This window comes from Protomyctophum parallelum (genome assembly GCF_964188405.1).
Source record: "Protomyctophum parallelum genome assembly, chromosome: 14".
NCBI lineage: Eukaryota > Metazoa > Chordata > Actinopteri > Myctophiformes > Myctophidae > Protomyctophum > Protomyctophum parallelum.
The window spans coordinates 13,214,114-13,230,023 of NC_139709.1; the positions used below are offsets into that span (position 1 = coordinate 13,214,114).

Below are 15,910 nucleotides of genomic sequence, written 5' to 3' on the forward strand. Positions count from 1 at the left end.
CTGAACTTTTATTCATAACATTCGGTATATTTTCTGTGCTCTGTGGGGTTTTCTGGCTTAAGTTTAGTAAGGATGTAGGATGTTCCAAATCAATAGGGTATATGCACACAGAATAATTCAAATGGGAAGCGGCCCGCGACTGCTCCGCGCGAAAAACACACGTCTCATTATAAATGAACTATAGGCGCGTCAAATCGCTTGCACGTTTGAAAGTCCCTTAACTCTTCCTAGTCGTATAACCCCTTCCCTACTTCGATAACTACAGGTCAGCTATGAAGTTTGAGAACCACTTTGTACACTAAATGGAACAGAGGCTTAATTAGTAGCATTGATAACACCTGGAGAAGTGGGAAGAGTTCATACCGAAATGGCTGTGCATAATATATCCTATTGGTTAGCCTGTTTACACGGTTCACAATGGCTCCTCCTGGTTCTTAAAATCATTAAAACTTTTACATGCATTATATACCCTATACTAGACTGTGTGAGCAACTGTGCATGTGTGAGCGTCCGTGTGTGCGTGTGTGTGTGCGTGCGTGCGTGCGTGCGCGTGCGTGCAACAGACTCACCTGTATTTCCCGGGCATGGTACATTATTATAAGACCAAGCAATATAACAGTGGAAAGGCTGATAAGGCATTTCAGTGCAAATGAGTACGAAGATTCCTATATGTTGAGAGACAAAGGAGGACAAAGAAGAAGCAGTTTAGAAATACAGTCAAATTGAAATGTTCAACAGCATCACATCCCATTGAATATATAACCCACTTACAGAATACCGTATGTAGATAAAGGAAAATGTATAGAACAAAAAAAAAACGGAAATGACAAACACAATGTTATCGATGCAATATATGCCAGTGTATAACCTTTTCATGTCAAGGAGCGCCAAATGAACAAGTACTTGGCCACAGACAGACCCCCCGCCATCCGGAAATATTTTGTGCCGGGGAGGGAGGGACCCCCATTCAAGATTTGTGTTCAAAATATTAGCATTATACAGTATGATCAATTTAATCTGTGTGGACAGTATAGCGGCATTACAGCGACAACTCGTTTTAATAATGCAGACACATAGAGTACAGTATAGTATCCCATCGCATCGCCGTTAATCCATTTTAGACCCTCAGGACGATTCCACAAATGCCTTCTAAATCCTGACAGTTTTCTGAAAAACCCTATGTTTCTACAGTGTGTACAGTGTGCTCTGCAACCTTTTTCAGGTCAAGGGACCCCCAGAATTATCTGTATTTGGCCGTGGACTCCCATCTGAAATTATGTACCCCATACAGAAGCAAAGATATGAGTTTAAAACGTATATATTATATATATTCACAGATTTGCACTATATACATTTTCACAAAATTCTACAAGCTACGAGCTTGTAGATCTGCTATTTTGGTGAGGATTTAGGCGAGAGCACGAGAGTGTCACGCCTGATTTATACTTGGTTGTACGTGGCCGGTGTCTCGATCGCACAAGGACACCCACAAGTGACCAAAGCGTCGCACCGTGCCGTGACGCGATGCTATAGCGATCGTAAATGGTAAAATGGTGCATTTATATAACGCCTTTATCCAAGGCGCTTTACATAGATTGTGCATTACATTCACCCATTCATACACCAAATAGCACATCGGGAGCAATTTGGGGTTCAGTGTCTTGCCCAAGGACACTTCGACATGTAGACAGGAGGAGCCGGGATTCGAACCGCCGACCCATGGATCATTGGACGACCTGCTTACCTCCTGAGCCACAGTCGCCACCGTCATTTGGACTCCCATGGCGGGAATTGCCACTCCAACTATGTCCAAATTCTCCATATTTTAAACATTTTTGCAGTAGCCTATATCTTCTATAGTTGTATTTACGTAAAAGAGCGTTGCAGTCCCGCCCCCATACCAGGGGCAGGGCCCAGGAACTGATTCCCTGTTCAGTTTCCTCATAGACATTTCAAGTATTTATTTAAAGACCTTTTAAGCGTCGTACAAAGCCAACTGGAGTTGTGACAAATCATGACAACAAACACAATTTTTCGGGCCGGACAAAAATAATTCATTAGAAAGAAGAAGAAAACGGCAGGTTATACAACACTTTTTTTCTTATTTTTCTTCTTGGTAATTATTTGGGTTTGGTCCAAAATATTGTGTTTGTTGTCATGATTTGTCACAACTCCACTTGGCTTTGTACGACGCTTAGAAGGTCTTTAAATAAATACATTTTGAAATGTCTATGGGAAAACACACACACACACACACACACACACACACACACACACGCGCGCACGCACGCTATTACAACACTTATTATTAGCCTCAAGCCTCGTAAGAGCAGCATATAAAGGGGTTTTAACACACAAACAACAGCAATGAGAATGCTGTTTGTTGCTTAACAATATATACAGTATATATATATATATATATATATATATACAGCTGCATGGAGGTCCATGCGGGGGTTGGAGGTGCAGCTGCGATTATCTACTTGTAAAGTACGTGCTCTCGTTCCAACGCATCTAAACTACCAATTAATCAACCCTATATACCACTAACACTATAGGGGGGGATTTCCATTTAATGGTATAGGCACAGAAAAACACAAGGCTAGCATTAGCAGGTGGTGACTACAGCCCCCCCCCCCCCCCGATGCACTGTTGTGTGTGGTGTGTGTGTGTGCGCGTGCGTGCGTGCGTGTGTTTGTATGTACGTGCGCGTGTGTGTGTTTGTGTGTACTGTACGAACAAGCTTTCGCGTATGTGTGTGTGTGTGTGTGTGTGTGTACATAAATTGGGGGCCATAGATCTTGGTAACGAGGACCTGTACTATACTTGAGTATCACCCCCCCCCCCCCCTCCCCCCCCACTCCCTCTGTTGGCAAAAATGCCATTTGATAAATCAATTTAACAGCTGCGGAGTAAAAGAGATGAACCACAGCTCTCTACAGTAGGCTAATGACAGGAAAAGGGACACCCGACGACAACACGACGACAAAAACACGACAGATGATGAAGGTCGAATCATGGATGAATCATCTCTCATAATCGTGGCATGTGTGATGGCTATGCTTTATATCCACTGGATGTCACGTGGTGAGAAAAGGGGGACTTGCAGACATTATAGTCCATAGTCTCTTCAATAGTTTTCATTTGGTTTCCGTCACATTTTAGTCACCTGGAATATTTTAGTGTTAGTCTAGTTTTAGTCGACTAAATATCATGAGATTTTAGTCGACTAAATCTACAGTTGATTTAGTCGACTAAAACTGTTTTGGTGGGTGTTTGATGCCATCGTAACGACAGTTTTTTACACTTGCTGAAAATAGCCGATCTACAAGCTTATTTTCAGCATGCAACCAAGTGTAAAATGACTTATACTGGATCTCTTGTCCACTAGTCCCTTCCTAACATTTTAGTCTAGTTTGTATTTGCTGATGAAATTGTCAGTATAATTTAGTTTTAGTCATCATGGCTTGTAGTTTTTATTTCGTTTTTTGGATTTTCAGTTTTTTTTTTTTTCTTTTTTTACACACCATTATAATGTTCTTATTTTGATCATAAACACCCACTTACTGAATATCAAGTCTCCAAGGCTTACTAGTGGTTCTCAAATGTTTTATTTGCACAGATAGCCCCTTAACTCTGAGAGTTTGGACCCTTAAACGGGTCCATGTGGTTCCATTTGAACACTCTCAGAGTTACAGACCATGTTATGGTCATTCAGTGCTATCTATGTATGTGTTTCTGGTAATATTATCGTCCACTCATTCTGTATGTTCCGTGGCAAAAAATGGGAATTTTGGCTGGCCACCGGCGGCCATCATGGCCGCGTCGAAGACGGACGGTCGGACGGACGGACGGGCACACAGACAGTCTGACGCGCGTGCAGGCCCGATACACACCGTAACAAGAGATAGTCCCAAATTAGCCAATGTATTTTTAGCAATCAACTAGATTGCTTTGCCCCTGGAGGTCCACATGCGCATGCAGGACCCTCTCTCTCTCTCTCTCTCTCTCTCTCTCTCTCAAGATGCTCTAATGTCTGAGATTGGTTTTCGGAGAGAAGTCCCCGGTGGAAATAACATTGAGTATAAACCCAATTAATCCACCTGCCGGGGGTTCAAGGATGTGTTTTTCCCCCCCAGTCCCCGCCGTTGATTGCACGGCACACTTCTTAACGTGTCTCCCGCCTTTGCCAGGGCTCAGAGAGCGGTATGTTTAAACAGTGCGGCGGCGGCGGGTGGTCGTGTCTAGAGTGCTCACGCTCACGTGGCGTCACGAGATTCCTCCGCGTGAGAGAGGAGGTCATTTCTATTCATTCGGCATGGGGGGTTAGTTAATGTCCTTTAACCCATTTAGGCCTGAGGCCGATTCTACATACTGTACAGAACCACAAAATGGGTTCCCGCCCAGAATGGGTTAAAACAGTGGTTCCCAAACTTTTTCACGTCAAGGACCCCCAAATTGACACTAATTAGCCCAGCGGACCCCCATTTGAAAAGACCCCCCCTTTAACAGAAGATTTCTACGGCTCTAGCAGTGATTCTCAACCCGTTTAATTTCAAGGACCCCCCCCCCCCCCCCCCCAGTTTGACATGCATTAGTCTACGGACCCCCTATTTAATGGCATTTATATCTCTGGGACCCCCAATTTATATTATATTGTAATGCTAATTTAACTCTGAGAGTGTATAAAATGGAACCCATTTGTACACTCTCAGAGTTACAGAACCATAAGGGTCCATTTGGTTCCAAACTATCATTTAGCTATAGGGACCCCCTGGAACTCCCTCAAGGACCCCTGGGGGTCCCCGGACCCCACTTTGGGAACCACTGCTTTAAAATCCTCGTGTGTACTTTAGAACCACAAAGAGAAACATTTTGTGTCATTTTTTGCGACCGTATACATGTAGGTCGCATTTACTATGAAAACCTGCATCTCCCGTCTGTCAGTTAGTCACCCCGCGCCTCCATATATGGTCACGCCTCGTGACATCGCGGCTCGTGACACGTCACGCCACCATATATGGCCGTGTCCATATATGAAGATCACGACACTGACCTCATCAAGCCCTGGATAAACATACATGGAGAAGACTGGATCATCATCACCTATACGTAGACCTGCATGGAGCAACTCTACATCTGACCTCTAACTCTTAGATCTCCATATATGGAGCTGACCCAGTTCTGACATTCCATATGTTGATGCTTCCCCCACCCGTCCTTCCTGTTCTGACATTCCATATGTTGATCTGACCTCATCAAACCCTGTACACTCAAGACACGTAGTTTAGCGTGGACCCCAGGAAGACTATAGCTGACTACCATGGCATCGGCTAATGGCTTCAAATAAACAAATACACGCTCCATATTATGTCCAGTACAGAATTCATTCCATATGTTGATCTGACCCCCCCATGCATAGCAAAGCGCCAGCATTTTTTGCAAACTGTTGATAAAGTATTCATTCAATCAATCAATCAATCAATCAATCAATCAAACTCGCCAATTGACTACACCCTTCATGTCTTTGGACAATCCAAAATACACTCCAAAACAAATGTTATATATACGGAGCAAAACAATGTAAAAAGTATAATCATAGCAAGTCGTCGTTATAATAGTGCTCCATTTTCATATGCAGACTGTAGATGAGATGCTACCGTCCCACAGTAGGGGGGGGGGGGGGCAAGAGTAATTCAGCCACTTTAAAAAAATAAACCCGGTTTGACCTGTCCCATCTTGACCCCTATACGGCTAACCGCTGTGTACCTGCAATGTCAGCTCTCGGGTAAATAGCTTAGTAAACAGTAGGGCAGAACCTGAGCTCTGACCACCACGTCGACAGCCCCGTGAATGATGTTCTCTTCCAAAATAACCCCCGACCTAATGGAATTGATTGGGCTGACACTATAGGGGGTGGGGGACGGGGGGACGGACGGGGGGACGGACGGACGACGGGGGGGACAATGACAGGTCAAGGAGCGGAGACCAAACTACACCGCTGAGATCCCCATATGACTCTCCGGGCTGCTCACTTAACCATGTGGGATTGTTCTTTCGGGGGAAGCTTGAAGCATCTGACATTCTTTCCTCCTAATTTTAATCCTTTTATTCCTCTCTCCCTCTCTCTCTCTCTCTCTCTCTCTCTCTCTCTCGCTGGTGCTTCTTAGCTGTTGGCTTCAAAGGGGTCTGACACAGAACCAAACCCTTTGGTCATAAACGCCAACCTTAGGCTCATCATGAAGAAAGCATGCTACTTGAATATAACCAGAACAACTCTCTCTCTCTCTCTCTTCACAAATGCCTGCAGGCAACAACTATGTGGAGTTGTTACAAAACAGAACATTGTATAACAGTTGCACACTGCACACACAGTGGAATCGTGACTTTTCCCTTTTTAAACGGCTATTCAGAAAGCAGCAGACAATTTATCCCCGACGCAAACTCTTGCGAAATCACGACATAACGAATGTCCTGTTTCCATGTAGTAAACATCGGCGTCAGCGATAACGATGCACATACGCCCACGCACGCACACACACACACACACACACACACACACACACACACACACACACACACACACACACACACTGCAAACTTTGTCCTGACACAAACATTAAATGCCATTGACGATGAATGGACAATTTTGAGCGTGAATAAGATGATGTATGATGATGTACGATGATAAGAGCACCCCTCACTTCACACAGGTGTGATTTTATTTTTGTATTTTTGAGCTTTGAGAGTTTGTGCTAACACCAACATTGAATGCCATTGACATTGAATGGCCAGCTTTGAGTCTTTGTGAAAACACAACACAAACATTGAAGATGAAGGTGAGGACGCAAATTGTGATTGTCCAGAATGAGATGCGAGCGCCCCTCGTTACACAGGTGTGATGTTTGAGGGGCGCTAGGCCCTGCTATAGACAGGTTTAATGGTTGTCTTTAGTTAATGAAGGGAAACTTTACGTCATAATGTGCCTCATTACGTCATATTGTCTCTTTATTGTTAATGGCGTTTAATGTTTGTGTTGGCACCGTTTGTTTTGCATCACTTTAATATATTAGCGGCCTTCACTTCATACGTGGGTGTGATTTTTGTTTCTATATTTTTTTATATTTTCGAATACAATCCTGGGCGCTACACTCCCTCCGCCAACCTGGGGAGAGCATCAGACTGACCTCATGCTTCCTTCTATGCATGAGGAGTCCACTCCAAGCCACTTCTTTTCACCTGACAGGGGGGAGTTTCCCCTGTTGGACGTATAGTCCGAACCGGGTTCCTTTCCCAGTTCCTTTCCCCTCCATCAGGCGCCCCGGATGGCCAGGGGGAGGCAGTTTAGAGACCAGGATTACTGCATACTTTTTTGTGAGGGTACCTACCCTAGGGGACACGGGGAGAACATGTGAGGGTACCTACCCTAGGGGACACGGGGAGAACATGTGAGGGTACCTACCCTAGGGGACACAGGGAGAACATGTGAGGGTACCTACCCTAGGGGACACAGGGAGAACATGTGAGGGTACCTACCCTAGGGGACACGGGGAGAACATGCAAACTCCACACAGAAAGGCCCTTTCGCCAACCCAGCACTGCCGACTGTCAGGGGTGGGCAACTTTAACGCTGGAGAGGGCCACTATAGTTCCACACTCACTCATGAGGGCCACTACAGTTCCACACTCACTCCAGAGGGCCACTATAGTTCCACACTCACTCCAGAGGGCCACTATAGTTCCACACTCACTCCAGTGGGCCACTATATAGTTTCACACTCACTCCAGACGGCCACTACAGTTCCACACTCACTCCAGAGGGCCACTATAGTTCCACACTCACTCCAGAGGGCCACTGTAGTTCCACACTCACTCCAGAGGGCCACTATATAGTTTCACACTCACTCCAGACGGCCACTACAGTTCCACACTCACTCCAGAGGGCCACTGTAGTTCCACACTCACTCCAGAGGGCCACTATAGTTCCACACTCACTCCAGAGGGCCACTATAGTTCCACAATCACTCCAGAGGGCCACTGTAGTTCCACACTCACTCCAGAGGGCCACTATATTTCCACACTCACTCCAGAGGGCAGTGCGGCACATTTTGAGCTTGTTTTTGTTTTGTTTTTATTATATTTTTCATCCCACGATTTTGTAACCCATTTTTCACCCCTGTGTCATTTTGAGCATTTTGAGCTTGTTGATCAGCTATATGTTGATTATTTGAATTGAAATCCTGAATTATTATTGAATTGGAATCCTGAAAAAGTAACATTTAGATTTGACTTGAAATGCATTTAGTTATACTTATGTTAACTTTATGAACTTAAATACAAAATACATTGGATATAATAAAAGACAATAATACTATAGTCATTCAGACTGAAGTAATTAAAGCGGGTCATGTTTGGAATTGTAACAGCTGAGAAAACACAATATATCAATATTCTGATATTAACCTGCGGGCATTAAGTGAAGGTGGGGGCCGCATGTGGCCCCCGGGCCGCCAGTTGCCCATGCATGCATGCCCTATATCTGAGTTTGCTGCCAAAAACAACAACAACAACACCACTGCGTCCGTCCGGTCCCCCCACCTTTGTATAAACCCCCCACGACAGTTCCGTCTCCGTCACCATGACGACGATCCCGAACATCCCGAAGATGAGCGCGTAGTCGCTCAGCCTCTTGCGCTTCTCGAACAGCGCCCTCCGGTGGCCCAGCTTGTAGCCGATGTCCTGTTTCTTCTTGCCCGGCCCTCCGCCGCCGCCGATGCCGCCGCTCCCTCCGCTGCCCTCCCGTTGGACGAGGCTCTCGTTGGACGCCTTGCTCGGGTCGTCGCCATTCCCGCCGCCATTCCCTCCCCCCTTGGACACCACCACCTCCAGGCCCGAGCTGTGCAGCGTCTGCAGCGGCTGCGTCTCCGAGTCGAGCTCGAGGTTGCGCCGCGACGAGGACGCCAGGCTGCCGCCGCCGCATCCCCCCCGTTCCCCCGCCAGGGGTCTCACCACGCCCCCATTGTACTTGCAGGTGTTCATGGCTATCTGAGGGAGGCGCCCGCTGCTGCTCTCGTAGAGGGAGGGCTTGGATCCCGCATGGCTCAGCTTCCTCTGGTCCGTGTTGGCCTGGAAAGGGGAAAGGGAAAAGTAAACCACCATTTGTTTTAGGACCACAGAGAGACTGTTCTAAAGACTTTAAGTTAAGGCCTGACGCGAAAAAAAAAAAAAAGGTCTTCAAAAATAGCAGACCTGCAAGCTCGTAGCGAGCTTGTAGATCTAATAGCTAGAGTGTAACTTAATGCTTAAAGCACCAAAAGGGGTTCCCGCCCATAACGGGTTAACAAGTTAAAGATGGAGTGCCATGATTTTTTTCCACCAAAAAAAACATGATCATCAGGTCTTATTGTTATATAAGGAGGAATAATTCTTTCAAAAAAGTGTACAGTATTTGTTAAAATCATCGTCGTTTTTATATGTGGGCACCCCCACCATTAAGTATGCCTGGTTTGCCGGGTGGTGATGGGTGGTGATCCACCTGAACTGAAGCCGCACCCACAGCTGTAGTTTTATGAAAAAGGGGGAGGTGTTAGGGGAAAGGAAAGGAAACCCAGGGTAACTGGACTAAGCTCAAGGACTTGTTTACAGCCAGGCCCTGCTCATAGAACATTTCATGGTAGAGGTTCAATGCCTTGTCCAAGGGCACTTCAGCGGTGGTAATTTTGACGTGCCGGTCCGGGGATACGAACTAGCGACCTTCCAATATCAAGACCGCTCCGCAAAACGTTCGGCCACCGCTGCCTCTGCCTCGGCCAAACCGTCCGGCCACCGGGAGGGGCTGATAGTGTGATGTCACTATATTACTGTTTAATTAACTGGCCCGTTTGATTGTCAAGGGTTCAGCCTCCAGGAAGAAACCCTAAATACAAAGTTAATTCACCACTTCACATAAAAATTACCCCAGGGTGTCTAATGAAGTACTGTCACCTCATAGACACAGGAAAAACTGGAAAAATGCAAAAATTGTGGCACTCCATCTTTAAACCCTATATATTTATTGAGCAATGTCCCCCAACGGTCCATATACTCGGACTGAGAACAGATTCTACAAAGCATATGTCAAGGACCCAAAAAAATATACGTATTTGAGCATTGAGGTACACTTTTCTTTACATGGAACACCCTCTAATATGCTTTATTATTAAACTGTACAGGATGCCCACTGATGGCTCTCAAAGTGGTTGTGCTGAAAAGCAGAAACAAAAAGCATATAAGTTTAAATAAAACAAACTGAAAAATGTCTTCCTCGTATTTCCTTGTGTATATCGTGTAGCGAGCACATTGCGTTGCGTGCATCCTCTTATAATATCTCCAAAGAGGGGTACAGTACATGCCATCAAGACTGAACTGGCCAAAACACATCAATTATGAATGGGCCATATGTATAAATAATAAAAACCATATAACTAATAGCAGACATACAAGAGTGCCACGAAAAAATTGAATCTTTGCACTGCACAAATTTAGATATGAATGATTCATGCTGGCCGTGACCCTGTTTCCCTGTCGGAGGAGGAACACATTTCCCTGCAGATATATACGGGGCAAGCTGGGCGTGGAGAACCGAGACGACATACAGTATAGTCAGTGGAACTTATTATTATTATTTTTTAATATATATTTTTATCCCACAATTTTGTAACCCATTTTTCACCCCTGTGTCAATCATCTAATGTGATCCTGGGCTCTACACACCCTCCACCAACGTAGTCCCCATATATGGGGGACAAGGGGAGAGCAACGGACTTGAACTCATGCTTCCTTCATGCCTGAGTGTCCAAGTTGCTCCTTTCCACCTGACAGGTGGGAGTTTCCCTAGTTGGACGTAGCGCGTGGAAGGAACACGTTATTCCAACCAGTTCCTTTCCCCTCCATCAGGCACCCCGGCAGGCCAGGGGGAGGCAGTTTAGTGACCAGGATTACGGCATGTTTTTTGTGAGGGTACCTACCCTAGGGGACACGGGGAGAACATGCAAACTCCACACAGAAAGGCTCTTTCGCCAACCCCGCCTTATATGGGCACTGATGACGCAGAGGAGGAAACACGCCGCCAGCACCCACAGCGTCCCGAGCGGGAATCGAACCCAGGACCTTCTAGCTGTGAGGCGACAGCACTACCAAGCACTGTGCCACCGTGCCCCCAGTGGAACTTCTTAAATCAAAGCATGCCAGAGAGACAAAACAGGATCGTTTTTCCATTTTTCTAAATCAAAGCATGCCAGAGAGACAAAATAGGATCGTTTTTCCATTTTTCTAAAATGAAAAAAGGATAATTCCGCCTCTTTGTTACAGACTCCATAGTATTGTATCATAATGAAATCATTTTAAATGGCTTCTCAACCCGAAAACTAAACATTTTATCGACTCGGTTCATTTTCTTTCCTGGAAGCAGACAAAGTCAAGCTTTCTCCGAAGGTCTTTCGTTGCCGCACATTCACAACAGAGAACTTTCAATAAATCATTTGAAAACTGCATTCTGCCATAGCAGAGCATAACAACTACATTGATTTGACCTGAATCTGCCATAGAGTTAAAGCTGCTATAAGCAATAATATGTCAAAATGTTAATGACCTTTTCTTTTTATTTCTTTTTTGGTATTCAGACAGCCAGCAAGGGGTAGAACGCTCCCAAAAAAGTGTAGTCTCTGCGACACATCTACGGGCCGCAATCTGCATTCAAAGATGTTCCTAGAAGCTTTGTCTTTGGTCGAAGAAAAAAACGGTCGCAATGACTAACCAATCAGGAAGCAGACAGGCAAATTGACAAATATCTCAAACTTATAGCTCTTTTCTGAGACAAAGCTTCTAAGAACATCTTTGAATGCCAATTGCGGCCCCTAGATGTGTCACAGAGACTTAATTATTTTGGGGAACGCTCTACCCATTGCTAAACATCTGAATACCCCCAAAAAATAAAAATAAAAGGTAATTAAAAATGTGATATTATTGCTTATAGCAGCTTTAATACAAAATATACTTGGGTTTCTTCCTAACCATAACGTTGGATTGAAATGTATGTCAACGTCATATATTTTTTTATGTTGTTATGTACTGTATATTCAAAGCTATACGCTATAAGCTTCCGCCTATACCTTTTCGATCACCTTAAAAGTACTTAATTTGAATTTCATTCATATGGCATTCATTCATTCATTCATTTAAAGGACCACTTCACCACTTTTCAACCTATCTTCATATAATAGGTCCTCACTAATAATCATGAAAAAACGGCGCAATTTCTTTCTACTCAGTCTGTGTCTCATAGGAGAGCTGTGGGCAGTTCAGAAACCGTCTTCCAGTGACATCATCCATGGGGAATACAAGCTAATAAAAACTGCAGGCTTTCTATTCCTGAAAAGTTGCAATGCGAAAATGGAAGCCATCGTTCTCACGATAATGAAAATCTAAACATTTGTGTAAAAAAATCTTGTTTCAAAAATAATCTGCCTAATGATGAGTCACTGGAAGACGGTTTCTAAACTGCCCACAGCCCTCCTATGAGACACAGACTGAGTAGAAAACAATCGTGCCATTTTATCATGATTATTAGTGAGGACCTATTATATGAAGATAGGTTGAAAAGTGGTGAAGTGGTCCTTTAACCTTCAGTTAAAGTTCCCGTGAGCCTGAGGTCCCTATTGAGGCAGACCCTCATTTACAATGACTAGACCTGTACGTACGTCTGTACGTACCAGCCTACAGTACTTGGGAACGATGCAACTTGGGAACCTAATAATACCCGTTTTAACTATCTGTCTGTGTCCCTTTTGTGCCCATACTGTATATGGAGGTCTCTGTAGTATGCAATGCCCATTGTCATAGCACCTTTTAACTGTCTGTCTGTGTCCCACATGGAGATCTCTGTATCTGTCTGTCTGCCTGTGTCTAAGGTCACATTCTCACCTAATACTTCGGTAGACTCAATGCGTATGGGCGGAGAATATGGGATTATTGCATATTTAATTTGCTGCAGTTTGCCTTCACACTGTCATTCGCAGCAATTGGAAACGCAGCAGGGGGGACCTTTATCAATTTGTTCCATTCATAAACTAGCCTACACACTGAAATATATGGTGATAAAATTACACTCATAACGTGCATGTGTCGTGCCGTCTGGGACCCCCCCCTCTCTCTCTCTTTCTCTCTCTCTCTACGCACGCAGCCGCCACACAAGTTCTTTTGGGCATGGAGGCACAGCGCTGAGCGCACTGATATAACTCCCCAGTCCCCACACAGTGACAGCACTCCATGTTTACGGCACGCACAGACAGACAGATTATTCTGTAGGCTATAGGCTACACTGCAGTGTTTTTATGTGTTTTCTTAAGCAATTGATTAATGTACACGTCCTCATTTCGATCAGGGCTTCAGTCTCCTCATTCGACCACCTCTATCCACGGTAACGGGACATCTTTGCGCTGCGTAAAATATGCCTTCTCCGTCTCCAACTGTGTTCAGCTCCTCAACCACCACATTGTTTGCTTCATTTCCTTTATTTACTGCGGATTGCATTCACACCTGCACCGAATCGTAATCAAGTGTGATTGGAAGCGAAGCGAAACCCCCGTTTTTGCTCTGAGTAAAATGCGGTTCATTGATACGCATTAGGATTCGAATGAGCCTTCACACCTGCCAAACAAAGTGCACTTTCTGAAAATGCGCAGCAGGATTCGTTTTAATCGCAGCAAAGCTCTCTGGTGTGAATGTGACCTAAATTTGCAAACTGACTGTGAAAAGTGGACTGATTAAGTAATCAATTGGCAGTGTGTGGGGTTGCCATGGCAATCAATTGGCTGAGGCAGAGGCTGGAAATTGCACAGGTGAGGTGAGAGGAGTTGTCCTCAATAGACCCACTGGCAGAGCCTGACCAGAGCCTTTTTGTGGTTTTTCTGGACAACTCAAGCGCATTTATATAGTTAGATCGATGCTGAGATTACATGTTGACCGCAGTCAGATAAAACAATTGCATACAGGTAATGATCATAATCATACAATAGAGAGGCTTCCAGAGCAATACAAATATACTATTTTGAATAGATATAGCATTCAAAACTTCTGAATGCTAGACATGTTCTGTGTAGGTCAATATTATACACCAAGTATAGCTACAGCCAATACAACTAGCTTCCTCCACTTGTGATGGCAGGATTCGTCATACCCTTATACAACAGCTTTTTCAGCAGCCACTGAGAACTTTTCTAATTTGACCTCATTTCCATATATATATATATTTTTTTTAAGTAACCAAATTAAACTATTGTCTACTCTGTTGCCCAAACCCTATTCTCTATTATCTTTCTCTACAGCTTTTAGTGTCTATACTAAACATATTTGTGTTTAATAAATGGGGTCCACCTATGCGTCATACCTATGTTCCCTCAGCCCTATGTTCCCTCAGCCCTGAGGTGCGCTGCGGGTCGGGAGAGGGTTGCGGTTAGGTTTAGGTGTCTGCCCCGGGGGAGGTTAGGGTTAGGGTGAGGGAGGAGGTAGGTTGTCGTAGGCTGAGGGAACATAGAGCTGAGGGAACATAGGTACGGTCCCCTTTCTATGGCATAGGCAGGATCCGCCAGGAGAATCTAGACACAGCTGCGCGACATGAGACTAATTAATTAGAGCGACAGAGAGAGAGAGAGCGAGAGTGTGTGTGTGTGTGTGTGTGTGTGTACGTGTGTGTACGTGTGCGTGTGTGCGTCAATTTAACAAAGGTGCAGGCGATCAGAAATCAGCAGAGAGTGATCGACGTTTGCGCTACTCTATGCCGAATGTAAGTGGACTCGGTCCCAGACTTTATTTTCTCCTCCCTGGAAATACGCGCCCAGGGGGGCGGGCCGGTTCCGGCGTGCCGCTCAGAGTCCAAAATGGTTGAAAAATGACAGGGTTACCGTGCGGCAGTCCCTCTACTGTACCCTCTACTGTACTGTACTGTCCTGTCACTGTACTGTACTGGCACACCTGAAAGCATCATATATACAGTTAATATGTGCATGTGTGTTTGTTTGTTAGGTTACACACAGGTGGTGAAAAACAACCATGTTGTTTTCGTGCTCAAACCCAGCCAGCCATAGCTACCCACCCAGCTATACCCAGCCAGCCACCCACTACACATAGCTCCGTAAGGGAGTGGTTGCACTGACCACTCAAAAACAAAAAGAAACACAGTTCCATGCAGGCCAAACTGGATGATGTGATATCGGTTGGTTGGGTTTGGCGTTCATGCATGCATGGGCTTCATGCAGACATAACAGAATGTACAACCGCTGGTCTGAACGCAGGGGAGGAACAGTCACTCCGTCCCCAGGCCTCCGTCTGTCTGCCTGTCTGTCTGTGTAGTCGTCTGCCCCACTGAGACCCAACGGGCAGATTATCATAATGGCCTGCGAAAACTTCACACGGAACAGTGCTTTTTGCTTGACAAAGCATCTCTAATGCCTTTAAATGTGCTGGTGGGAATGAAGTAGGATGAGCCCCCCTTAATGGAAATGTACCAAGTCTGGTCCTGTGGCGCTATCGCCCCGCGCATATACTGTACTAGAACATGGCTTCCATGAGAAGAACAGGACCAAAAGGTTAAGGATTAGTGCAGTCCACAATGATGCTAATCCCCAATTCACCGTATTAAATACACTCATAATCAGCGCCATTAAGGACCTTATTACCACGCTTTGAAGACCGTATAGTAAACTTTAGAGAACGGTATAGGTTTGAATGACAGCAAGACGATTCTGAGATATAGTCATCATAGCCCTCTTTCAAGCCTGTTTCGTCTCCATTAACTCTATAGACTACCACTAGGGGGCGGTATAGGTACCCAGTGCCACAGAAATGGACGACAGATCTCTTGAGCTCTTGTTGG

General features: G+C 45.1%; 1 protein-coding gene across 1 annotated transcript in view; it reads right to left on the minus strand.

The window, feature by feature from the left end:
- The window catches only part of LOC310871124 (uncharacterized protein), a gene marked incomplete at both ends in the record, with an annotated part of 92,283 nt that overhangs the window by 25,875 nt on the left and 50,498 nt on the right, over window positions 1-15,910 (minus strand). Inside the window, 2 exons of the mRNA XM_083782613.1 lie at window positions 570-665; window positions 8,599-9,126. Of these exons, the coding sequence (XP_083638739.1) occupies window positions 570-665; window positions 8,599-9,126 (624 nt within the window). The remainder of the gene's footprint in view (window positions 1-569; window positions 666-8,598; window positions 9,127-15,910) is intronic.